Source organism: Melanotaenia boesemani, chromosome 23, assembly GCF_017639745.1.
Source record: "Melanotaenia boesemani isolate fMelBoe1 chromosome 23, fMelBoe1.pri, whole genome shotgun sequence".
Taxonomy (NCBI): Eukaryota; Metazoa; Chordata; class Actinopteri; order Atheriniformes; family Melanotaeniidae; genus Melanotaenia; species Melanotaenia boesemani.
In genome coordinates, this window is record NC_055704.1 from 11,146,844 (window position 1) to 11,172,669 (window position 25,826).

Sequence of the window (25,826 nt, forward strand, 5' to 3'; positions counted from 1 at the left end):
TGAAGATAATATTTTGTGTTTACGTGAGCTTCAAGTTGTCGGAGTTGTATCAAGACCCATATAATTTTCGAAATTCATATGTAAGTCATTCAACATGACTTACAACCTTACCATCCTACATTTCTTGTTGCATGAACAAGAAAATCTGTTGAAGAATTAAAAGAATCAATGAGACAATTTTTATAAATTTTTGTAATTTATTCTCTTCTCTTTTCTGCTTGACGTCGTCTTTGTAACTTTTCCAGTTCATCCTTTAGCCTTCTTTTCTCAGGAGTGCAGACAAACACAGATAGACATGACATAGGCTGGGGACAACGGTGCTAACGTAAAGTGTCGGGTCCCAGGGAGCAATAACTTTAAACCCCTGCTGTTTGCTGCATTTTAGTAATATATTGCCTTCATTTTTCATAAATGTGTTCAGAATTAGAGCAGCCCACCATAAGTAGACTTGGAAAGCGTCTGAAAAAACATTTTCTATAAACTTATCACCGACAAAGTGCTGCTACATAGCTGAGCGTTCTCTGACAGTTTCCAGTTATCTGGTTTGACTGGTTGATGGCAGCAACACATTTATCCATCGTTCAGGGTCAGCAGGCGGTCTGGAAAATAAAATCCCTTTTTTCCCGGATGTGAACTGGAACATGGAAACATGGAAAAAGATGTCTGCCAACCTTGATTGACAATATTTTTATAAATGTCATGGAGAATAATGTTAAAAGTGGGCTAGTAATAAATGATATAAGTGATCTTTTACCCATTTTTGTAACTTGTGATTGACAATTAATGAAAAGGAAAGAGGAACAAATATATAAATATAGAAGAGTAAGAACTGATGAGGCAATTACTAAATTTAGGGAAGATCTTCTTAAAGAGAAGTGGAATGGGGTTTATGTAGGAGATGTAAATGAAGCATACGACACATTTATAAAGATTTATTTATCACTTTATGATAAGCATTGTCCAAAAATAGAATATATATATATAAAAGTAATGATAATACAAAGCCGTGGATAACAAAGGGTTTGAGGAATGCATGTAAAAAAAAAAATAAACTTAAGGATTAAAAAGGATCTCATATCATTTAGAACAAAGAATGCTTAAATCAATATAAGCTTTATAAAAATAAATTGACAAGTATATTGAGACAAGCTAAAAGGGATTATTATAACACAAAGATAAAGGAAAATAAAAGTAATATCAAAGATACCTGGAAAATTTAAAATAAGGTAAGTAAGAGCTCTGCATCCATGGGTTGGCCTGCCTATTTCATTAATGACAATGGTAAGGTTATAAAAGACATGAATGAAGCCACAAATGAATTCAATTCAGTTTCAGTTTAAAACTATGTATAAAAACAGAATGTTTAGTTTGTATGAACTCGAATGACGGAAATTGTGTGGATTGTAATGTGTATGTTAAGGATTTTCAGTATTGATTTGTTTGTCATGTAATTAGCCGACAGAACATTTATATGTGAGTTTTTGTTTAAGAAAGGGGTGGGTATTATAAGTTTAACTTCTTCCTGCTCCTTTTCTATCATGGTGGTGCAACAAGAAGTGTTTTGATGTTGTTGTTCTGTTATAATTTGTTGTTGTGCATAGCCATGTATGAAATAAATAAATAAAATAAAATAAAAATAAATAAAAACATCCAAAGGAACAACATGGATGTAGCATTATTTCTTTTTATGCAAAAAGCTAGCTGTAAATCTGAGCTGGTAGCAGTATGCCTGCTTTGTTTATCTTTTTGCCACCAATGAAAGTTGCTGAGAGCGGTCCTCTCACCTCATATATCTTAAGATTTATTATCAATGACTCATGTCCTACTGTATCAAAAACCTTTTTAAATCCCAAAAATCCTAGAGGTGAGGACCCAAATATAGGAACAAATGATTTAATCCAAAAATCCATAATGACAGAAATCACATGACAGGGAAAAAACCACAAGGATCTGACAATGGAAACTGAAAACCAAGGTGTATAAATACACTGAGGGACTAATAAGAAACAGGTGAAGTGAATCAGCTAAATCAAACCAGACATGAAAAAAAACTTCTGAACCAAAAAACCAAGATCATGACAATGATTGAGTCATGAGTGATTAATGAAACACGACAGAACATGATCCCAAATAAAGAAAAGATTATTAGAGATTAGACATTACCTAATAAACCCCACCCTTGCATATCATGTAAAACATCTCTTCTAAACAAGTTTGAAACAACTAGTTTAAAACCAGCTGATTTAGGTTGACAGACATCGTCAATTTAACACAACAGGAAATCTCAGCAGAGCAAAAACCTCTGAAGATCGAGAAGCAACAGCTTTAAAAGAAAACAGCCATGAAATCAATTAAAAGGCATCCGAATTCATGTGAGATGGAAGTAAAACTCCCAGCAACTGAAAGCAGCTTCATTTATTCTCTAGTTCTTTTTTTGTTGGTTGGACTGGAAGGTGGGATCACTTCTTTGAGTTCCTTATACTCCGGAGTATTTTCTGAGTACAATTGTCCTTTTTCTAGCCACTTAGAAAGCTGATTTCTCTGATTGTTGTCTAAGACTCCTAATGCTGAGTATCTTTCCACTAAAAGATTATCTCCTAAGTTGTGGTACAGTTTTGTCTGGTCTTGGGGCATATTATCCGCATCCTTGTATTGTCGGAGGATTCCTAGAAAATTGGATATTTACAAAACAGATCATTTAATTTTATTATGATTTAGGTAGAAATAAACATGTAAAAGTCACATGACTCAGACATGTGAGATTACTACAAAACAGCCAGAATCCAGATATGTATTACTGTGTCAGAGTAAATTCACGTGAAACAGAAAAAAATGTTCCACCCTAAAAGAACACCACATTAACTTCAGTTAAAACCAGAGGATAGCAGCCCATTTCATCTAGGCATGTGTCAAGCAATCCTAGAAATGAGTAAAATAGTCCTAGGAATGAGTAAAGTAGTCCTAGGAAAGAGTAAAATAGTCCTAGGAAAGAGTAAAGTAGTCCCAGGAATGAGTAAAGAAGTCCTAGGAATGAGTAAAGTAGTCCCAGGAATGAGTAAAGAAGTCCTAGGACTGAGTAAAGTAGTCCCAGGAAAGAGTAAAGTAGTCCCAGGAATGAGTAAAGAAGTCCTAGGAATGAGTAAAGTAGTCCCAGGAAAGAGTAAAGTAGTCCCAGGAATGAGTAAAGAAGTCCTAGGAATGAGTAAAGTAGTCCCAGGAAAGAGTAAAGTAGTCCCAGGAATGAGTAAAGAAGTCCTAGGAATGAGTAAAGTAGTCCCAGGAATGAGTAAAGAAGTCCTAGGACTGAGTAAAGTAGTCCCAGGAAAGAGTAAAGTAGTCCCAGGAATGAGTAAAGAAGTCCTAGGAATGAGTAAAGTAGTCCCAGGAAAGAGTAAAGTAGTCCCAGGAATGAGTAAAGAAGTCCTAGGAATGAGTAAAGTAGTCCCAGGAATGAGTAAAGTAGTCCCAGGAATGAGTAAAGAAGTCCTAGGAATGAGCAAAGTAATCCTAGGAACAAGTAAAGTAATCCTATGAATGGGTAAAGTAATCCTAGGAATAAGTAAAGTAGACCGAATGTGCCAAGTGAAATTAATCTTTAACGTACCTTTTTGTCTTCTCAGAGACTCTGACATCACTGGATTGGCCACAATCATTGACATTTTCATCAGTTTAACTGCATCTCCACTAAGCATAACCTCAGTGAGTTTTTCCCTACGAACAAGAAGAGAAGAAAGTGAGTGATCCACAGAGAAGATGCTTCAATTCAGCTCATACATGAAGGTAAAAACTCACCTGATCCTGCAAGACTCTGAGCTTTTACCGTAGGTCAGGGTACGTTTGTGATGCTCTTCAAGAACTTCCCTGCACAGCCCACGGTTACCAGTTTCATCAATCAGTAAATAAAGCCCTGGATGCTGTTGTTTAAAGTTGGCTAAATTTCCTGTTCTAGCTAACTCCTGATGAGCCTTCTTAAAGGAGTCTATGGGTGGGATGTGGTCTGCATTCACAGGTTTGGTGTTTGCTGCTGTTTTTTCCTTTCGGAGATCTTTAACACTTGAAGAGAAAGAAATTAAAGGATGACATTATAGTCAAAGCTATGTTAATTAATGTATTGGTACGATTCAATGAAGCAGACGAATGATTCTCAGTAAACAGAACTTACTCATTATATGCTCCAACCCATCCAAGATTGTTCTGTGTGATGTCCGTGTGAAGGATCTTGCGAGTATCTTGATTCCTAATCTTGTTCAACATCTGCTGATATTGTTCTTTGATCACATCTCTTTCCTTTTTTGCTCCTCCAGTGATGGAGTATTTACTGGCAGATTTGGATGTTGCTTCATATCCTCTCTGCAGCTTCAGAGCTGCTGCGTATCTCTGTGGGTTTTGTTGGATCTGAGTGGTGATGAGAGAAAAACCAGTTGGTGTTTGTATGAGAAACAGAGCCTGATCTCCAATCATCTGTCTGCAGCCTGTGAGGGCATAATCTTGTGTATTTAACTGTTTTTCTTTCAGACATCTTCCTGCCTGATGAAACATGGATATCTTATAACTTTTAACTAAAAACTCTAGAATAAAACATAAATGCAGAATTATTTGTATCTATAAACAGAACTTACTGAATTGTTGACTTGATTTCGAAGGCTTGCGGCGTGCTCTTTCAGATCAGCTGTATTTCTGCTGGTTGCCTGGACAACAGCATGATACAGGCAGTTTTGACCCTCTGAATACACTGGGACCACAGACCCATCTGGACTCAAAAGTTCAAAATGTCCTGTGTAGGGCTTCTGTTCACCGCGGATCCGTTTGTCGGCCTTTGAGAGAAATCCCTCCTTCCTATACAAGAGGAACATTTCAGATAAAAAGGAGAAAATCATGTAAATTAATGGAGTGATTGAAAAGAAGAACATTTACCGTATCCCAGACGTACTGTATACTGAGCAGATGATGGATGGTGTTTGCTAATGAAGATAAATCTGTAATAACTCATCTTTCCTAACTAAATCTCTGCTTTCCACCTGGACTACCTGAACCAGCATCTCAGTCTAACTCACCAGTAGAAGTCAACATTCTTCATCAATGTGCTTAGAAAGACAACTGAACTTCATTTTGGGTTACTGTGACTGGCTGACAGCAGCTCACATCTCGCTGTTGGGTCACTCTGCAGCTTGGTACTGTTTAAAACACTAAAAAAAATGTTTTGTTCGACTTTGCAGCTTGGTAATAAGATGTAATTCTGCTTTTTACATGTAGGAATGCACACAAGAAGCTTCCGGTTTCAGTTTTATTGCTCTCCATTCTGAGGTATTTTTTAAGACCAAATCTCAACATAATCTCAGTTGCTGAATTTACTTTTCCTTAGCTCATAAAATGAGCAACTCCAGCAACGTGAAATCAGTCAACAACGGTTAAACTCCAGCTACCAGCTAAGCCTAAATTAAGAATATAAAATCATCAGTGTAAGAGTACTTACACTAAACTCACTAAAAAAAGAGCTGTGTTTAAAAGTTAATTTATTCTCTCAATTGAAGATGGACACAGAACATTTTGTCAGTCTTCAGTGTAATATATGTATGTAATTTGGTAAGTTTTTGGGACCCCTTCTGGATAAGTAGCCTGACGGAGCAAATAGAGTAGTGCCACCAGAAACCACGGGTACAATGTTGAGCAAAATAGCTGTTATGCAACCCATAAAAGGAACAAATAAGAAGCTGGAATGTATTTAATGTCATTACAGACCACCTTCGTCTACTGCGCCGTCTCTTTTTATCTTTCTTTCTGAGAATGAACATCATCATGCTGAATTCACCTGGGTTGATTCGTTCATTCTTCACTGCTGGTGTCCACCAACAAGGTCTGGGATTAAATTTGCAACAGATACCAAAGAACCTACAGCCAAATCTCTAGTTGGCCGCCTCAACAATAGAGTGCTCTCTTCATCCAACTGTCCAAGATATGCAGGCACTACAAATACAAAGTCTCCGTGAGGGTCCATCCCCCACCAGAAGGCAGATGGAGGCTATGCTATCATCCACCAGAATAAACCCCAACATACTGGCACCAAGTCGGTGCGCAATGAATTTGCCCACACCTGCTTTGTGTGCCTGTCAATGGGAGCCACTCCAGAATGGAAAAGGGTCCAGCCCTGGATGAGGACTCTGATTCATGTCACCCTTTTGGGCTGAACCCAACAGGGCCCCATCGGAAAAGATCTGGCCAACAGGTGCTCGCCTCTGTGCCCCACCCCTAGGCCTGGCTCCAGAGGGAGGCCCCGGTGACCCATGGACAGGCAAGTAAAATCCATGAACCAAAGTTGTTTTCCATCATATGGGTCACTGACCCACACTTGGTCTGGTCCATCCCCTAGAGACCTGTTTGCCATGGGTGACACTACCAGGGGCAAGAAGCTCCTGTCAACATTGCTTCTAGGATCTTCAGGATGCACAAACCCCTCCACCGTGGTAAGATGGCGGCTTAGGGAGGGGATAGTTTTACCAGTCAGGTGTAAATATTTCACCATATTTACTCTTGGATGTTGACCTCTGGTTACCCTCTAACTTTAGATTTTGGATTATTACCTTAGTGTCATTACCGAAATTGTCACACAAATACCTGTTATGACCTGAGAAATTACTTGCTATATAACATACTACATCTTCATTAAGAACCTGTTACATCAATATTACCATCTTATTACCAAGCTGTAATATAAGGTACAACCTATATCAGTGTTTTCTGCTTGCTGCTTCAGGTTATTTACAATTGTAACTTTTCATGGTCATAACTGTAGATATATAAGCTACCTGTTCCTGACCTTTCTGGTTCTGGGCCTGAAGCAGGCTTTAACCTCAAACCAGTAGAAGTGGGTTTCTACAGCTGTAGGGTTGATTCTCAACCAAACCAGTACTGGTTCTAGAGCAGCAGCAAGTCTGTCCAGAACCCGTTCAAAGAAAAAGACTTTCATGCTTCAGCAACACATCTAGATTTTACATAAACATTTCTATTTATTCCAACTGAGACATTTTCTCTTCATTGTGCTTCTAAAGGGAAGATGTTTTATGCTATTTTAACACATATGTTCCTTAAATCAAAAATCACATCTTATTATAAGTCACTCACTGTTGTGGAGTTTTTGGATCTTTCCTCAGCTGAAGCACAATGTCTTTTGCAGAGCTATCCTTCCCTGGAAAATAATCCTCTAAAAGCTTCTTCCCATGTTTGTCCACCGTAACCACTTTGATGCCTTTGCCTTGAAGAGCGTCACTCTGTGTGAGGATGTGGATGTCCAAAGCTGTAGCAGGGCGGTCAACATCACTGATTTCCTTGATGTAACCATCTAAGTCCTTCTTGTCGGCCTTTGACAGGGACTTATTCGGACTTTGGAAATCCTGGTTCATTTGGTGCTTATACACCTGGTTTTCAAAGAAACTTTGAGTGGTGCTCCTGCCGAGTACATTGCTAACAGCAGTACCAACAGCATGGTTTATTTTGCTCATGTATGCTCTGGTAACGACGGAGGTCATGTGTCTGGAACAAGCCTCAACAAATGAGTTTGAAACACTTTCTGCAATGTTACTGATGAGTTCCTCTTTAAGACGCGTCACGTCTGATAATTGGTGTCTTCCATCCTGGTCACACTTTTCTTGTGGTAGACTTTTATTCATGGTCTTCAACAGCTGAGGAATGAAGGTGTTGTTGATGACGTCCTCTGTGGGAAACGAATTGAGTATCTGTGCAAAATCTTTGATATATTTAGCTGTATTCACACACTTCATGGCCAACTGCAGCTCTTTCTGTTTATTTACGTGTTGTTCTACAGCACCGCAGACCTGTGAAAGTCTGTCAAGAACCTCATCAACCATAGTGCAGTCCATCATGAGATCAGGAATGATCCTTTCTGTCATTTCGACCACTGACTGACGAATGTGTTCTTCACATTCTTTGTCAATTTTGAAGTCATCAAAACCCTGTTCAATGGCAGTCTTTGGTATTCCAGAGCAGATGAAGTTTTTGAGAACCTTATCCAGGTTATCATTAGCTCTCACCAATGACAACACTTTGTTCTCAAAGGCCTCCTTCAGAATGGTTTGGAACAAAGCTGTGAGTCCTTTGTCAACACCATAGTTCAGAGCAGCGGCACATCCTTGCTTCCCCAGTTCCTGAACTGCATACTTTGTTGCTTGTTTAAAACACTGTTTTGTTGTGATGATAGAGGAACTCTTAGCCCCAGTAATCAGGCCTTTTGTCCCACTACGTACAGCCTTGAATGCTTTGCTCAGTTTGCCCAATCCGCCAAAGACCAGAGACACTCCAATGCTGATGGCTTTAGAGATTGCCCACTCGGCCCAGTCAAAGCTTCCTTGTATCATGCCTCTAGCCCCATCAATCATGTCAGATACCCCCTCACTGATCAGTCCAAATCCAAACTGACTGGCGGTACCTGCTGACAGAGCACAAACAAGAACCCCTGCTGCTACCTGGAGAACACCAAAAACAAAACAAAGGAGAGCATCGAGGCAGATCTCAGGCTTCTTCTCTACCTCGAACATGATGCTGAGGCCGAACTCATGGAGGACCATGAGCTCCTTAGTGGTGATGGGATCTTTGTCTTTTGAAAGACTGTACACACTGGAATCCTTTGTTATTGCCTGACTTCGGCTACTTTCAATCTCTTGGAGACGTTTCAGAGCATTTTCAATGTATCCCTTCCAAGATTTGAAGACAGACATCCTGGCTTTCATTTGGGCCTGCAGGTTGCTGTCAGTGTGGTGGGGCGCAAAGTCTTTAGTCACTGAGAAATTACAAAACATCATTGTGTTGGCTGATTCTGAGAGGTACACGTCCACTGCAGTCATTGTTTTCTCCAGTAACCTCATTGCCTCAGTTATGTAGTTGGTCTTTTGCAGGTTAATCTTGATGTAAGCTTGGTTATAGAGTGCCACAGCACTGTAGAAAGGATCACACTCTGCAGCACTCTGCCAATAAGACAAAGCTCCATAGTCACTTTTATTTTTGTTGTTGTGGTGCATGTAAGTTCTGCATTTTGCCAGTTCAATGTAGTCATAGAACTTGTTGGTTCTCCCCTCAAAGAGGTGCTCAGCTGTCTTCTTTAAGTCGGTAGTGAGGTCTTCTTTAAGCATTATAATGTTATCATGTTTACTGATGTGCTCTTCATGGAGGATAAGCCACAAAGCCCACGATTCTTTCAAAGCATTGAGTGCAGGCTGATAGTCAAATTTTTTACGATGGCTCTTCAAAAACTCTGGAATATCTTTTAATCTTGTTTGTGTCAGGTCACTCTTCTCTTCCTCTGAGTAATGCTTCTCAAAGTCACAGAGAAATGTACAAAATCTGGAGAACAGAGCTTCCTTCATTTCAATTTCCAGCAGCTCATTTTTCTCCATGCTTTCTAAATGGTGGACCTCATACTCCTCTCTAAGCTGTCTCATGGTTTCCACTGAATGGCCTTGGTATGCTGGTTCCAGATATTCCTGGTTGAGTATCATCTGCACCATGCCTGGGTTTCCTTTCCGGGCAGTTCGCCCAAATACCTGTCTCTCCACCCGATGACTTCCAGGGAAGTAAGTGAGAAGCACAAAGAGTCCTCCAGACTTGTTAACTTCATGCTGAACATGTATGTCCGTCCCACGGCCTCCAAGGTTGGTAGCAATGATAATGTTTCCCTGGCTGAACATCTGTTTCTCGATGTTGTGCTTTTCACTGATTGTGTACATGGTGATCTGATCAGGTCGTCTTTGTTGGCCATGCATCTTAGTCCTCAGGTCATCTGCTGTCTTGACGTCCTCACAGATGATCAAGACAACCTGTCCTCTATCTGCTACTGTCCAAGCAGTTTCACAGATCAGTGTCATCCACTCAAGATTTCCTCCTCTAACCTGAACTGCTGGCAGCTCTACAAGCTTTTTATGGCGGTGAGATGGAATGACGTAACTTGCTGTTTTGTATTGCCGTTCTAGAAATGATTTCTCAGCTTCGCCCCCTAACGTCCCAGAGACCCCAAAAATACCTTTCTCTCTGAGGTACCTTTTAAAAAAGTGGACGTTTGACATGTAATTTGTTACATTGGACAGCTGTGAAATGGCCAGCTGGTGCTTCATCTCCAAAAACTGCTGCAGGCCCTCACCCCAGCGCTTGTTTTTCTCCAGCACGCCACTGGCCTTAAAGTCCACAGGAATTATGGCATCATAGTGATGACTCTCAGCACCACTGAAACCAACTCTGTTGGCTTCAGGCTCCTTGTCAATCATGTACTCTCTTCCCGGTGTCATTGTGATAGCTTTTAAGGCATTCTCTACAAAAACTGCCAACTGGTTCTCAATGTATTCCTTTAAGAAATACGGGATAACAATAAAGCCCTCACATTCCTTGATTAGGTCTAGAGCACATTCTCTAGAATATTTAATTGTAGGCTTTAAATGTTCAACAGTTCTCTCAGTGAGTGATTTCTCAGACATGATTTCACAGGCCCGTCCATTCTGTAGAAGAAGAATGCTGATATCTGGATCTTTGTGAGAGCTTTCCTCTCTGAACAGTTTGGCTTTGTTGTTGATGAGTGAGTAGTAATCTATACCCACACTGTTGCCAACTGCTATCTCAAGCAATTTATACTGCTCCTCAGGTCCAACCTTGGCCATGATGTCTTCCATGGCACTTCCCTCATAGCTGTCCTTCTCTGGATCTGTTTCATTCACTGCTTTGATCATTCTTTCTACGTCCTCCTGTGAATAAAACCCCAGCTTTGCACCCAGAAGCAGTAGATGGTTTTCTGAAAACTCCTCTGATTCTGAACCAATCACAGCTTGTTTTACTGTCTTGTGAAAGTGCTGGATTCTGGTTGCCCACAGGATCTCCCCTGTTTCAAACACCTCTATTGGACGGCAGGCAGACACCATGGCCCAGATGCTTGCCAGAACTTGTTCCATGTGCCTCAAGCTGCTGGCTTGGTGTGACAAAAAGGTCACTTGAACTCCGCTGTCCAGCGTCATGTAGTCCACCTCATCCACTATTACACACTCAAACTTCCTTTGCCCTCGAGTAGTTTTCTTCTCAAACTGCTGCTTCAGTATATCTGCTGCAAAGGTACTGACAGTACTATATACTATCTGCTTCCTGTATGCTTCCTCAAGTAGCCTGTCCTGATCCTCAAAAGAGCTTTTGTCTTGATGCTGTGGAGGCACAGTGGACGATGTCACACCCAACAGGTCATAGAGTTTTTTCCACTCTTCTTGATCACGAATTGCAAGTAAAGGAGAGCTTGTCACAATGTCCACTGCTGTACCATGCATTGCCTGGATCACGGCAAACATGGCTAAAATGCAAGTCTTTCCTTCTCCGGTTCCGATTTCCAAGAGACAACCTCTTTTGTGCTGGACCTGTGGCAGCAGCAGCAAAAGCAAGGATGCAAGCTGAGTCAGTCTGGGGAAGTAGCCTTGTACTTCTTCACCATTTGCAGAGACGAATGTGCTGCATTTCTTCACAGCTATAGACAGCACGATCAAGACTTTTTTCAGAGTATTCGGGTCAGGGTTGGCTAAATCAAGTTCAGTTATCTGTTTTCTCCCTTCTTCAACAGTTTTTTTATTAATGTTCACTCTTCTATGTTTGGGTAACTCTTCTTCAAGATATCGCAGAATATCTTCCAGTTGTGACAGGATGTGATCTGGATAGTTCTTGTCCTGCATTTCTCTCAAGATAGTGTCAACATCTTTGTCCACCTCATCTGTTATGCAGCCTTGAATTAACTTTATGGGATCTTTGTCATCCAGTGCAGAAAGAACCGGGAGGCAGCTCAGCCTATAGGTGCACACTTTGTGGAGGATCTGTGTGATTGTTTCCTGATCCATGCTAACAGTCCTTCCAATGAAAAGCTTGATTTCTTTAGGTGTCCAGATGTTGCTGAACAGTATTTGACTGAGGATCTCTTTACCTTCCTGAGACAATTGTGAAGTCATACCAAGAACATGAATTAAAACCTTTCTGGCCAGAGTTGGATTAGCAACATGGAGTTGATCTTGCAAACTGAGAAGGAATTCAATCTTCTTGTCTTGTCCAGATGTGGGGACATCCTGTAAATCCAGGTCACCCTCCATGGTAACCTTTACCACTGCCTCCAGAAGACTGAACCTGTCAGTCAGAGACAGGTCAACATATCCAGTTGCGTGGTCCAAAGCCCACAGTGTCCAACTAGGGTTTGGGTGTTCTCTAAAATAATATGATGTTAGCTCATTTTGGAGAGTCTTCATCCTGTCTTCCAACTCTGTATTATCAGGTTCGTTCTCTTTGATTTGGTACTTTGACAGAAGATCTTCAAATTTCTCATCCACATCAGCAAGCTTCATTAAAAAGAAGAGGATATCATTAGTATCAGTTACACAGACTGACATGAAATACAAACAAGTGTCATGTTCATGCAATTATTTAATTCATTCATTCATTCATTCATTCATTCATTCATTCATTCATTCATTCATTCATTCATTCATTCATTCATTCATTCATTCTCTGTACCGCTTAGTCCTTTATGGGTTGTGGGGAAGCTGGAACCTGTCTACTCACTCCTAGGGAGAATTTAGAGTGGCCAATTAACCTAACACGCATGTCTTTGGAGGAAGAGAGAAACTCGAGAACACCCCCGTGTAGCCCTGCAATTATTTCTTTGCCTTATATTTAGACTTTTTCTCAAAGGTTTAAGACACACAAAGAATAACAACCTGAACCCCAACCAGTCAGTAAAGTACAGTTAAGTAACTCAAAGGAATTAATCAGGTAGATGTAGAACAAAAATTAACTTTCATACATGTTTTACAGCTTACATGTATTGTCTACTGAACTGGAGGAGCTGTAAGCAGGACGTCCTAAAGGAAACATTGACCCAATCAAATACTCAAATGATGCAGGATGAACTGATTTATCATAAAAGATGAGTAATAAACATGATAAGACCAAGATGAACTTAAACTATGACAACAGTCCTAGAAACCTGAGGACGATCTCCAAAACCAAGAGCAAACAAACCTACAAACATGACAACATATAAAAAGAGTTTAAGGAATCTGTTTTCAGTACTAGAAAGCATGCATTGGCATCTCAAGTGCCTCCTGTTGAAGAAACAGTTTCATAACATGAAATGTGTCATATTCTATGAAGCACGGAAGGATGACCATCGACTTTATACTCTCCTTATACTCTGAGTCTCACTTGCTCTAACTTGCTTCTGGCTCATCTTGTTTTGCTTAGTCTGAAACCATGACAACCACAGCCATGTTTGAGGACAGGTCCAAATACCTGCAACCTCTCTGAATTTTTCTGATTGTGTTGGGCATGTTTACATACACTTACATCATGCTGCATTCAATGAACCTCAGAAATAGGAAGCCCACACTCTTCTGTTTGTAATAAATTACTTTAATTTAGAAGTCAGCATTGTTAACCTGTCAGGTCTCCAGAATTAGACCTACCTCATCTCTCTCTATGTGAGCATGATCTTCAACCATCTGGTATAGAACCTGAGTCTGCTGCTGCTGAGACACTCGTTCTTTCAGGTTTTGTTCCTCCTGAAGACTTGTGGCTGCTTGGGAGAGTTTCTTCCTGGAGGCCTCATTCTCCTTTTCAATCTGCTCCTGGATCCTTGTCCTTTGCTCGATCTCTGCCTGACGCCTTTTCTCCTCTTCTTCTCTCCGGCGTTGCTCCTCTTCTTCTCTCCGGCGTCGCTCCTCTTCTTCTTTCCGGCGCCGCTCCTCTTGTCGACGTCTCTCCTGCTGCTGTTTTTCTTCCTCAATTCTTCCTGCAGAAAAATGTAAGAATGTAATAAACTGAAGTTTTTTTTCTAATTAATATCACTGTAGATTATCCAACCTTTATTACATGTTTAATGAACCATATAAAAACTCTCCCACCAACATTACAACTAGCCATGATATGGGTAAACCATCAGCAAACTGCTCAACAGTTCGTTATGTAATGTAAGAATATGATGTAAAGCTCTCAGAAAGACTTTGGTTAGCAATGACCAGAATGGTTTTATATGGGAACTGTAACGGATTTCACAAAAAAAGGAGAATGTTAAATATACTGGTTGAGAAACAAAAATCCAACAGACCACTGAATGTGAACCCAATGGCAGAAATACTGAGTAGCAGTACTATTTTCAAACTATTTAGTTGATAGTGTTCAACCATGCAAGACTACCCACTGCCTCCTCTGATCTGAACTTTAGCAATAGAACCCCTTGCAGTCAGAATTAGAACTTTTAACCATATATTTAGCATTACTATTCACAATCCAGAACTCCATATTTCATTATATGCTGATGATACAATTTTCTTTCTAACAAACACGAAGAATATGGTTTTCTGGATAAAAAACAAAACAAAACAAACAAACAAACAAACAAACAAACACAAACAAACAAACAAACAAAAAACTATTTAAAGTCAGTAACAGTGTGTCGGAAACAAAGGAGGAGGATGGAGGTCATCCACCAGTGTATGTTTTTCTTCTTGGGGGTGCTTCCATTTAGCACCAATTGTCATTTGTCTACCTGTTCTCTTCACTCCCTTTTTCTCTTTCATTTACTTTATTTAATTTATCACACACACACACACACACACACACACACACACACACACACACACACACACACACACACACACACACACACACACACACACAGGGATGCACACACATATATTTAACAATTTAGCTGTGGATGTTTGCTTGGTGTGGTGGTGTGGTGGTTAGCACTGCGGCCTCACAGCAAGAAGATTGCTGGTTCAGGCCTCAGCTGGGGAAGCGTGAACCTGGGAGGTGGTGGCCTGTCTGTGTGGAGTTTACATGTTCTCCCTGTGTATGCGTGGGTTCTCCCTGGGTTCTTCGGCTTCTCCCATCATCCAAAGACATGATGTTAGGTTAACTGGTTACTCTAAATTCTACCTAGATGTGAGTAGTTGTTTATCTCTCTATGTTGGCCCTGCAATGGACTGGTGACCTGCTCATGTGTACCTGCCTCTGGCCTGCTAATAGGCGCGAGCTTCCCCGCTACCGGTAATGGACAAAGCAGTACAGATAATGAATGTCAATCATAAGACATTAGGTAGAGCAAATATGAGAATGATTTATAGATAACACTACAACTCCCAGAGCTATGAACATGTTTATAAGCTGAGTGTGATAATGTAAAATCCAGCTTAAAACCACCAGCCTTCACATAAAACTTCCACATCATGTGATCCAGAATGATGGGAATCTAAAAATGTTGTGCGGTCCAAATAACCACCTTTGGCAGAAATGCTCATACTTCCTCTGTTCTTTACACAGGCTACTTGTATAATGAAAATTCACGTAGTTTTAGGAAAGTTTCAAGGACCAGCAAGGTTTCATGATTTTATTGAACAGGCTGAATGTAATCAGCACCCGAATGGAAAGTTTAAGGTCCCCTCAGAGTTGCTGTAGCAGGAAGCCACGAATCACACACTTCGGCAAGCTACACACACCAGTTTAGTGATCATGGCTGGTATAAATTATAGTGATAAACAGCTGTTTCCTTCCAGCCTTAATGTCTCTCTGTCTCTTATAGGACGCATTTTAGAGGCCTGTCATGGTTTAATTGCTGTATAGAATACAGGATTCAGCTATTTTTCTATAATAAAGATACCAGTACTGTGATCAGCTAAGCAAGTCCAGTGACACCTTTCTCACCTTTCTCTGTCTCCTTTCACTTTTTAAAGGTTTCCATGTAGAGGGAATTTAGTCCATTAAAATATCACTAAATCTGTCATTTATTTGTTTTAAAATTAGTTAATATTCATGTCTAATTTCTATTCCTCTCTGTCCTAATTTCAGGATCCATTTTACGTTGTACATTGTTCAGGTTAACTAGGTTAAGGATGAAGTAGCCTGCTGGTTTCCATTAAGTACTGTAAAGAATAATGGGACTGGGAGGATGGTGGAGGTAAGTTTATTAGACAAGTACATATACACCAGGAGTCCTTTCCAAAGAGCCATTTTCCCTCAGCCAGCTAAATAAAATTCATTTAAAGGCACAAAAGTTATGAAACCTTTTGAAAAAAAAACTTATTAATTCTTATAAATATCTACCTTTTGTTATGTTTTTAAACCAAGACAAACGTAAAACTAAAAAAAAGGATAGACAATGTGATAATAATAAACAAATATTACTGGTACTTTTAGTGTCATTATGTTGTGGAAATTTAATGCCATTATTCTATAAAATATTGCATAAAATCTGTTGTTACATTCTGTTAAAGTCTTTTTGGTGGTAGCTTATAAATGTACTTCCTGTTTCATTGTGATGCTTCCTGTTTCTAGCCTTACTCAAATTAGCTAATGAGAAGCACCTGTGATCTAGAGGCTGAGTCTATACAGGCTCCAGGCTAATCTCTCTCTTCTCCTTCCAGCAGCAGCAGCCACAACAACCAAAAAGGGGTAAAAACCCCTTTTTGGATTATTTTTTGTTTTACTTTTTTCTTTACATTAATTATAAACACAATAATCAGTCTCATCCCTGGCCTGGTGTTCATTGATATGTTCAGTGCTTGAGCCAGCCATAACATAACAATGGGGGCTTGTCCGTTTGTCCTGGGGTTTGTGCTTTCTTTTCTTTTTTTTTTCTTTTTTAATTTTTTTTATTAACTTATTTTTGTGTGTGTGTCTGTGTTTTTTGCAGGGGCCATTTTTGTGTTGCCACATGAGGTACTTTTTTTGGCTTACCCAGTTCAATCAGCTGGCAGATGCTGGAGAGACCAGCACCACTTTGTTGTTTTTTTGTGGTGAGAGAGGGTACTGGGTATGTTTAGTCTAGGGTGTAGCAGTTGTCTTCTGCGATGTGAGTGTTGCATGTGGTGGCATGCGGTGACCTCTGCTGACCTTGTGTCATAAGCTGCTTAGGTGGCTTTTTGGGCCTTTGGTGTTCCTTTGTAGTGCTGTATGAGTGCTCTGTCTTTTGAGGCAGTGTGCTTGGTTGTGGTGGTTTGTTGGTTGTATTTTTTTTTTTTTTTTTTTTTTTTTTCTTTTTTTTGGTGTGTGGTCTGTTCTGGCTGCTGGTATTCGGCTCGCCTTCTATTCCTGGCCTATGGTGCCGTCATGGTGTTTAATTTGCCTGCGTTTGTGGAGGGACCTGATGCCCAGTTATTCTTGTGTTGCGTGAAGGAGGATCTTCGTTCTGTTGCTGATCAGTATGATCTCCATGTTGTGAGTGGTTTGAGGAAGGATGAATTGCGTGTTGTTGTCCTTAATGCTCTGATTGCACATGGGGTGTTATCTGAGATAGCTGCATTGCCTCCTGGGCAGGTGGCTTCTGGTAGTGAGGATGAGGATGGCTGGGCAGCCAGTTGAGTTAAGGGAAATAGAGTTAAAGTTTCGGTTGAGGACTCTGGAGCTGGAGACCAAAGGAAAGGGAGGGGTTACGGAGGCTCGTAGTTACTCTCTTTTGCTCTCTCTCCTTCATCCAGCAGCAGCAGGTTTTTTTTTCTCTTTACATTATTATTATTATTATTATTTATTATTATTATAATAATAATAATAAATAATAAATAATAAATAATAATAATAATAATAATAATAATAAAAAAATCTCATCCCTGATCTGGTGTCCCTTATGTTCCATGCTTGAGCCAGCCGTAACACTATATTTAAAAACATTATTTGTTGTTTAGCACATTTAGCCATGTATTATGAGCCTTAGTGGAAGGTCCAGAGAACCACTTGTAGCTCCGGAGCTAGAAATGTGGCCGATTGGTAGCAAAGAGAAGGAAGGAAGTCCATAGCAGATGTTAAGGAGAGCTACAAGTACCTTGGCATACCACAAGCAAAAGGCTACCACGAAGAAGCCGCAAGCAAAGCTGCCACAGCTAAATATCTGCAATGAGTAAGGCAAGTCCTGAGAAGTCAGCTCAGTGGGGGAAGAACAAGGTCTGGCCAATTAACAGTTATCCCCTGCCAGTAATCAGATACCCTGCTGGGTAAAAAAGCTGGCCAAAGGAAGAAGAAACTGTTCATGCATGGAGGGTTCCACCCCAAATCCAGTGTCTAGAGGCTATACACTAAATAAAAAGAGGGAGACAGACAAGCGCCTGCATGGGATGTACCACCAACAGATAACTGATGTAGCAGATATGAACAAGTCCTACCAATGGCTATAGAGGTGTTTCTACTCATATATGATGTGAACAATAATACTTTCAAAAACAGCTGTTAGATACAATTCTTGTCTCCAATTCAGTGATGTCTCTGTGTCCTCTGTGATGACCTTGTTCTGATCAATCAGTCCAATCCAATTTATAGAGTTCTTTAAACACAACACTGTCAACCAAAGTGCTGAACAATAAAGCAACAAACTATTTAAAACACACAAATATCAATGAAAACTCTAAAACACAGGATGAAAACATCAACAGTCAGGAAAGTATTAAAGAAGAAAATTTTTTTTTTAAAAAACATAAAAGAATCACCTCAACTAGTGTTAAAAGCCAAAGAAAATAAGTGGGACAGGCAAGAGCTGTTTAATGTTTGTTCCACAACTAAAGCCCGATCTCTAAATTTCAGCCTCCCTAATCAGATCCATAAATGAAAGAAAAACAGTTTGGCTGGAGATTTACTAAAGTTTTTTCCTCCAATCCCTTTAAAGAATTATTTAGTCTTTATATTCTTGTTATATTCTTTATATTCTATATTGTTTATATTCTTTTTCATCGCCTGTCACTCTATATTTCATGATTTTTACTTACCTTCGTATTTTAATACTTGTTTCTCTCTGAGTGTGAAAGTAAATCATGGATCATGGAAATACAAGTTCAGGATAAAAGTCTGCTCATTTTCATATTATTAAAGATGCACTACATAACTTTGGCAGATTTTCTCTATCTGCAGATAATCCATCATCATCCTCATCATACCAGCTGGACAGCGACAGCTCCAGAAATGTAGATAATTAAACGAGCCAGAAGCACAGAGTTTTACGATTTGAAAGATCCATAATTGTCATGGTTGTGCTCTGTGTGTGTCTGAAGTTTGCAGGTAGGGCTGAGCTGGTTGCCATGGGGACTTAGGGCGGAGTCTGGAGCTACATTGACAATACCTGCAGCTCATCATCAGGCTCGTTATCTTGCTCTAATCCCTGCTATTTAGAAACAAGCAGAAGCTCCAGTCTTTGCTAGATTGTCTCACATTACTGCATGGTAATCAGGCCTGTGTTAGTGATCTTAATGTTTCGCTTTGCATTTAAACCTAACCTTCTGATCTCTACTCCTCAGCACCTTGATATCCACCCCTTGGAACTTACTAGCAGCTCTGGACCAGGACATCTCTTTCCACCAACTCACCTCCCAAAGTTTGTGCCTGCTTGCTCGCTCTGCCTGTCATCCAACTCACGCACCACAACTGGAGATTCTTACCTGGTTTACCCCCTCCACCGTCATTCTCCCACTGGAACATAGTAAGCCGCTGAACCTTGCTATCATTTCCCACACCTCATTAGATCCACGCTAACCGTCTGCCCTCTCCTAGGAAGAGCACCTCGGACCTGGGCCAAGCCTTTTTCATTTTTTATCAATAAATACTGTTTATTTTCTCCCACAACTGTGTGTGTTCTGCATTTGGGTTCCCCTCCGCTCTACAGCCTCGGACTGTGACAATAATGCGTCTTTAAGACTTACCAAAGTGGGGGCAGCGGCTGACCACCCGGCCAGAGGAATTGTTGACCAGTTCAAAATGTTGGCGGTCGCTGCTCTCTCTCAAGGTGAATGACTCATATTTGCCAATACCTTGAAGATCCAAACCTGAGTGGTCTTCATAGCTCAGGTCAAGGCCAGTCATGTAATCGATGTCGTCTGAATATTGTCCTGTGCTGTATCTGTTCAGCCTAACAGCTTTCTGAGATTGGAAAGAAGGGAGAAAAATTTAATAACTGAACTGAACGGAAACTGGTTCAATGTGTGAAACTTACCCCTTTTGCTACATATTTCCAGTTATAAGGAGTTCTATTTTCCACTGAACCTTTGTTCCCCATGATTCAGGCTCTGCAAGAACAAATGAAAAACCATCAGCATTTCCTCTACAGTCTACAATCACGCATCAGTTGTAGCTTATTTGCGCATTCGTTGACCCGCATAAATCCTCCAGAGGTGGCTCAGCGCAGCATTGCCATTCGTTTACAAGATTAAGCCAGTGGTCAGAGCAGTGATGTCTGCGTGATGAAGATGGAAAATACACTACTGTTCAAAAGTTTGAGGTCACTTCCCTATTAAATCCCATGGCAAAGTGACCCCAAACTTTTGAACAGTAGTGTAGCTACCGCTGCAGGCTAGCATATTTACCTTAAAAGGAGTCATCACCCGGAAATTGCACTTTTTTAAATTAAAATATGTGAATTGGTCTTGGACCGAAGTGTTAAGTTCCCTGAAAGCCTTTCTTTTGAGGACAGTCAAGTTTTTTTCATCTGGGCCCTTTGTTCACAGTAGAACCCCCAACAAGGGTAAACTCTTGCAAACGGGTGATTTTAATTTGCTCTTGTGGTTTTGTCATCACAGGAATAAGCCAGCCCCTCTTCCATGCCCAAAGTCCCCTGCTCAGCCTATCGCAGCCACCATAACAAGAAGTTGTTTGAAGATGTCAACCATGAGTTTATGGCTAAGTTCTGTAAGCTGCTGCTCGGTCAGGTTTGCTTGCCATCACTGAGCTGCTGATGTTTTAGAGTCAGACGCACTGTGCATGCACTGGGCCAGCCTCAAACAAGCCCTGTTTGATTTTTTTTGTTTAATATGTTTTCAAAAACACATTTTAAGACATTTAGAGGACAGTGGATACATGAAAAGACCAGGTGACGACACTTTTAATATTGATATATTACTATTAATATTAATGCGGGCAGCTATAAATGAGTTCTGATGAGAACTAATCAGATCAGGTTCAATTGATCTAAATTTCACCTCAGAGACCCAACTGACTGAACTTCGACCTCTCAGCGCTTCTGGCTGCCTTTTGTTCTGTTCTTTGCTGTTGTTGGGCTTTTCTGGTGTCAGGGGAGAGAGAATTGGTTAATGGTGTAAAAATATTACCTGGTTAAGTGTTGAGAACATTCACTCATCTGTTTTCCAAAGCTGCTTATTCCAGTCCAGAGTGACGGGGGCTGGAGCCTATCCCAGCAGCTACTAGGTGTGAGGCAGGAAATACCTGTACTGATTGCCAGTCAGTAGGTGTTATGAAAGTTAATGTACCTCTGGACCATTTTATTGTTTTTTTCTGTTTAATTATCTATTTATTTTGAATCAATATTGTTGATTGTTGATCTGCAGCACTTTGGAGACTTTTCTTTGTTTTTAAAATGTGCTTTATAAGTAAAGTGGATTGGATTAGAAAAAGATACAGATAATGTCTGTAGCCCAAAAACTAACAGAGCTAAAGTGTCTCTGATTAAGAGTCTACAACATGTTACAGAGCTTTAACTTTCTTAATGTTTTCTTCCACACGCTTCATTAATAGGCATGAATATGTGATGGTAAGCCAGGACGGGATCAGCCAGCAGCAGCTTCCAGTCTGGTCCTGGAGCAGAGGTGAACGTCACCTACTCTGACTGCCGCTGTACCACTGTGTACTTTTTAATTTACAGATTTAGATTTTAAATTAAAGAAAAAAATTAAAACTGTTATAAAATTTACAGACTTTCTTCTATGGGATGTAGATATTTGTAGAAAATGACCTAAAAAAAAAAAGGTTTCCAACCTAATGACAAGAAAAATAGATTAAAAAAAATATTTTAGCCACGTATTTAGAGGCATTGTGAAAGGTCCAGAGAGACACTTGCAGCTCCAGAGCTGCAGGCTGGAGACCGCTGATTTAGTGTTTGTAAACCAAAATTTACTGCATTTCTTTATATAGCCAAAGGCCTTCTTTTAAAGGAAAGAGACATTTTTCACATAACAATGCGATTAATTGCAACATGTCATGTGACTAATCATGATTAAAAATGTTAATAGTTGCCCAGTACCAATATATATATATATATATATATATATATAGCTAAAATATTTCTTCATGTATATTTATAAAATCAAATATTTATTACAAAGAAGGATGAAATGTTCAGGATTTACTAACTAAAAGGTAAAAGGTCAGCAGGATGAAGTTCGAAAAATATGTAAACACAGATGATGTCTCCCCATGAACACGGACAAACAACTCCTCTACTGAAAGCTCACATCTCACAGATTCCACAGCTGGAAGTTTCATCTCGCTATGACCAAGATTTACCGAACCAGAGGCAGAAGAAGGCCTTATTTATGCTTTATGCTTGTAAAAGTCAGAAAGCATGTCTTACCTTTGCTGTCTTGCCTAAGTTAAAACCTTCACGTGCAATTAAAAAATTAACGGCGTTAAGTGTTGCGTTAACGTGCAATTAACGCGTTAACGGGCCTAGCACTCATGGTATATATATATATATATATATATATTAATGCTATTTTTGAAGTCTTCTAGCAGATGTGAATGCAGCATTAAAAACAATCCCTACTGCAACCATAACTGAAACCAGTGAGTTGATATACAACACAGCAGCAGTGATTCTGGCCAACATAACGTCAATATGATGGGCAAGAAGGAGGTACCATGAAGGAGGAGGTTGTAAGCCAAAATCATGACAACTCAGAGGAAAGTTATTCAACTGTCAGAACTCCAGAAGGGTACAACCACAAAAGGGATACCCAAGAGGTACCTATACCTCAGCTATACTGGAAAACATATGGGAGAATGAGGCATCACATAACAGTAAAGTACAGTGGTTAAAAGAAGTAAGAGTAGACCATTGTTTCCTCCCTGAACAAAGTCCAGTTACCATCATAATGGTGGATATTACAGCAAAGACTCTCAGGTATGAAGAACTGGACAACATACTTACTGGCAAAAGATGCCAACTTCACACCATGAGTGCTTAGTGGCACAAATAAACCAACTACAAGGGGATGGGACCCACCCTGAATGGCTGACCAAGAGAAGGATAGTCCTGATACTAAAAGACCCCCAGAAGGGAACAGTCCCATCCAGCTATCAACGATAACCTGTCTCTCCACAATGTGGAAGCTCCTGTCAGGCATCATAATGGCTAAGATAAGTGGGCACATGGACTAATACATGACAGGGACACAGAAAGGCACTGGTAAAGGTGCCAGAAGAGCAAAACACCAGGTGCTGGTTGACAGAACTGTCACCAGAGACTGCAAAACCAGACAGACCAACCAGTGCATTGCCTGGATTGATTACCAGAAAGCCTATGACTCAATGCCACATACATGGATTCTGGAATGCCTGAAGCTGTACAAGATCAGCATCACTCAAAGAGCCTTCATTGCAAACTCAATGAGGCTGTTGCAGACCAGCCTGGAGGCCAACTTAATTGCACAAGTCTCCATCAAATGTGGCATATTCCAAGGAGATGCTCAGTCCTCTACATGAATGAGATCAAGCTGTATGCTAAGAGTGAGTGAGACATTGACTCACTGATGCACACTACCAGGTTCTACAGCAGGGACATCGGAATGTCATTCGGACTGGAGAAATGAGTGCATTGCACTTCTAGAGGGCAGAATAACAGATGTTGAGGAGAGATGCCCTGTGATTGTGTTAAGTCTTTATGGCCAATTGCATTACTATAAGTGTCATTACCCAAGGCCCCATTTAAAGGCAAAATAAGTAGCACTGACACCTAGTGTTTCAAATCAGAACTGCAGTCAAAAGAGACTAAAATCTTTGTAAATCAAGATTTGCAAGACTTTTCGGTTAATTTAAGCAAAATTTCGATGCTTACCTGTGGATGATAAACTTTATCAGCTCAGACTTCTCCATCTTTCAATTCTCCAATATTGATCCTCGTTTTATTCCGTTTTTGGTCGTTTGCTTTTTTAGCAGCATACCGAGGCTTTTTAGGTTTTTCTGAAACTATTTCTGGTCCGCTTCTTTTTATTTCATATATTCACTTATTTCTATACTTAAAATTGTTGTTTGGACTGCACTGTCTGTGATTGCTCCTACCAAACCACAGACATACAGTAGATAGGTTTAGTCCAGGTGGCATTGTCAGTTCACTTATTATTACTGCTGATCTGCCTCTGTATCATGCAGTGGATGTTTGGAGTTGCTCAGGATGCCCTGCATTACAGCCATCGTCCTCCTCTCCAACACAGCTCCCACAAAGTCCACTTTCCTCCCCATCTTACACACGCATTTATAAATCAGTTTGTCTAGCTGGTTACCGTCCCTTGTGGTCATACTGCCACCCCAGCAGACAACCCCAAAGAAAACCTCCGGTTCCGGTCTGAGTGAACGCTGGCGTAGCTGTCGCCGCTGCTCACCGGCTGCTGTATACCTGGCCAGTAGCCTCAACGCTTTCTCTTGACAGCGACGGCGTTCTATTGTCAGCTGCCCACCTGTCAAACTGCTGACCTGTCAAACAGCCCACTGATCTACAGCTTACCCGCGGATCCCTGGCTTTCCAGCCTCACTCCCGAGAAGGATGACGTGGATTCTCCGTGTGTTGCTGTGGTTTGCAGCTGGCTGGCTCCTGCTGTCACTTGTCCAACTCCAAGCTGACGCACTGTTCCAGTACTCAGTTGCTGAACTTCTGAAGCTCCGACGCCATGTCGACGTTTTCCAGCCTCCTTCTGGTCTCCCCATTCCTCCGGAGATCTTCTTCCAGCCCTGCCGGAGGTACGTCCACCGTGGATCGCGTGGCAAGCAGCTTTACAACATCTCCGGGTCCTCAATACCGACCTTACTCACCTCACGCCGACGCTCTCCGATCATTCGCCGGGATGCTAACTGCGCCACCCTGGCTAGTTTGCCAAGGGCAGGTAACTCTGCCTGCAAAAGCAGCCACGCGACCGCCACCTTTGGTCTTCTGAACATACGCTCTCTCAACAATAAGGGCCTTTTAATAAGAGATCTTATTGTAGATCATAATTTTGACTTTTTATGCCTGACAGAGACTTGGCAGCTGCCTGATGATTTTATTTCTCTAAATGAGTCCGTCCCGCCGGGCTTTGTTTACGTCTGCCTGCCTCGTGCTTCTGGACGCGGTGGAGGTCTTGCATTGCTCCATCGTGAGAGCTGGAAAGTTGTGCCGATTCCTGCTGCTCCGGTCTTCTCCTCCTTTGAGTATTCTGCATCACTGCTGCCCGGTCCCTCTCCCACAGTCGTTACCACCGTCTACCGTCCTCCAAAATATAACAAGGATTTTTTGAATGATTTCTCCCTCCTCCTCACCCATCTTTCTTCCCTCTCCCACAACTTGATCATTCTAGGTGACTTCAATATTCATTTGGACAATGACAGTGCTCCTCTTTCCAGGGACTTCTCGTCCTGCCTGGACAGTGGACCCACTGTAAAAAACATATTTTGGATTTAGTCTGCTGCTCTGGTATCGCCCCTACTGGTTGTAAATCTCATTCTGTTGCTTTTTCTGATCACCAGCTCGTCACTTTTAACATCAAGGTGCAGCTGTCTAAAATTATACTCCCTCGCATCATCTCCTTTCGTAATATAAAGGACATAAACATCGAAACTTTCACATCTGATATCAATAATTTTCCCAGTGTATCTTCCTGTTGCTCACCTGATGACCTGGTTTCTTTTTATGACAAAAGTCTTCACACTCTCCTGGACATCCATGCTCCTCTGCGATCTAGATCAGTCTCCTTCACCCGCTCAGCACCCTGGTTTACTCCTGCCCTACGTCAACTGAAATCCCGCGGCCGTCAGCTGGAACGCCTTGCCAACAAAACTGGACTCACTATTCATAATAA

At 40.8% G+C, this 25,826-nt stretch overlaps 1 protein-coding gene across 1 annotated transcript; it reads right to left on the reverse strand.

The window, feature by feature from the left end:
• Nucleotides 1–1,128: 1,128 nt before the first annotated feature.
• Nucleotides 1,129–7,833, reverse strand: LOC121634547. The gene is made up of 6 exons (XM_041977252.1): nt 7,120–7,833; nt 4,620–4,836; nt 4,163–4,395; nt 3,793–4,053; nt 3,605–3,711; nt 1,129–2,666 (listed from the first exon to the last, which is right to left on the reverse strand). The coding sequence occupies exons 1-6, from the start codon at nt 7,773–7,775 to the stop codon at nt 2,416–2,418; spliced, it is 1,725 nt and encodes a 574-aa protein (XP_041833186.1). The 5' UTR covers nt 7,776–7,833; the 3' UTR covers nt 1,129–2,415.
• Nucleotides 7,834–25,826: the final 17,993 nt, after the last annotated feature.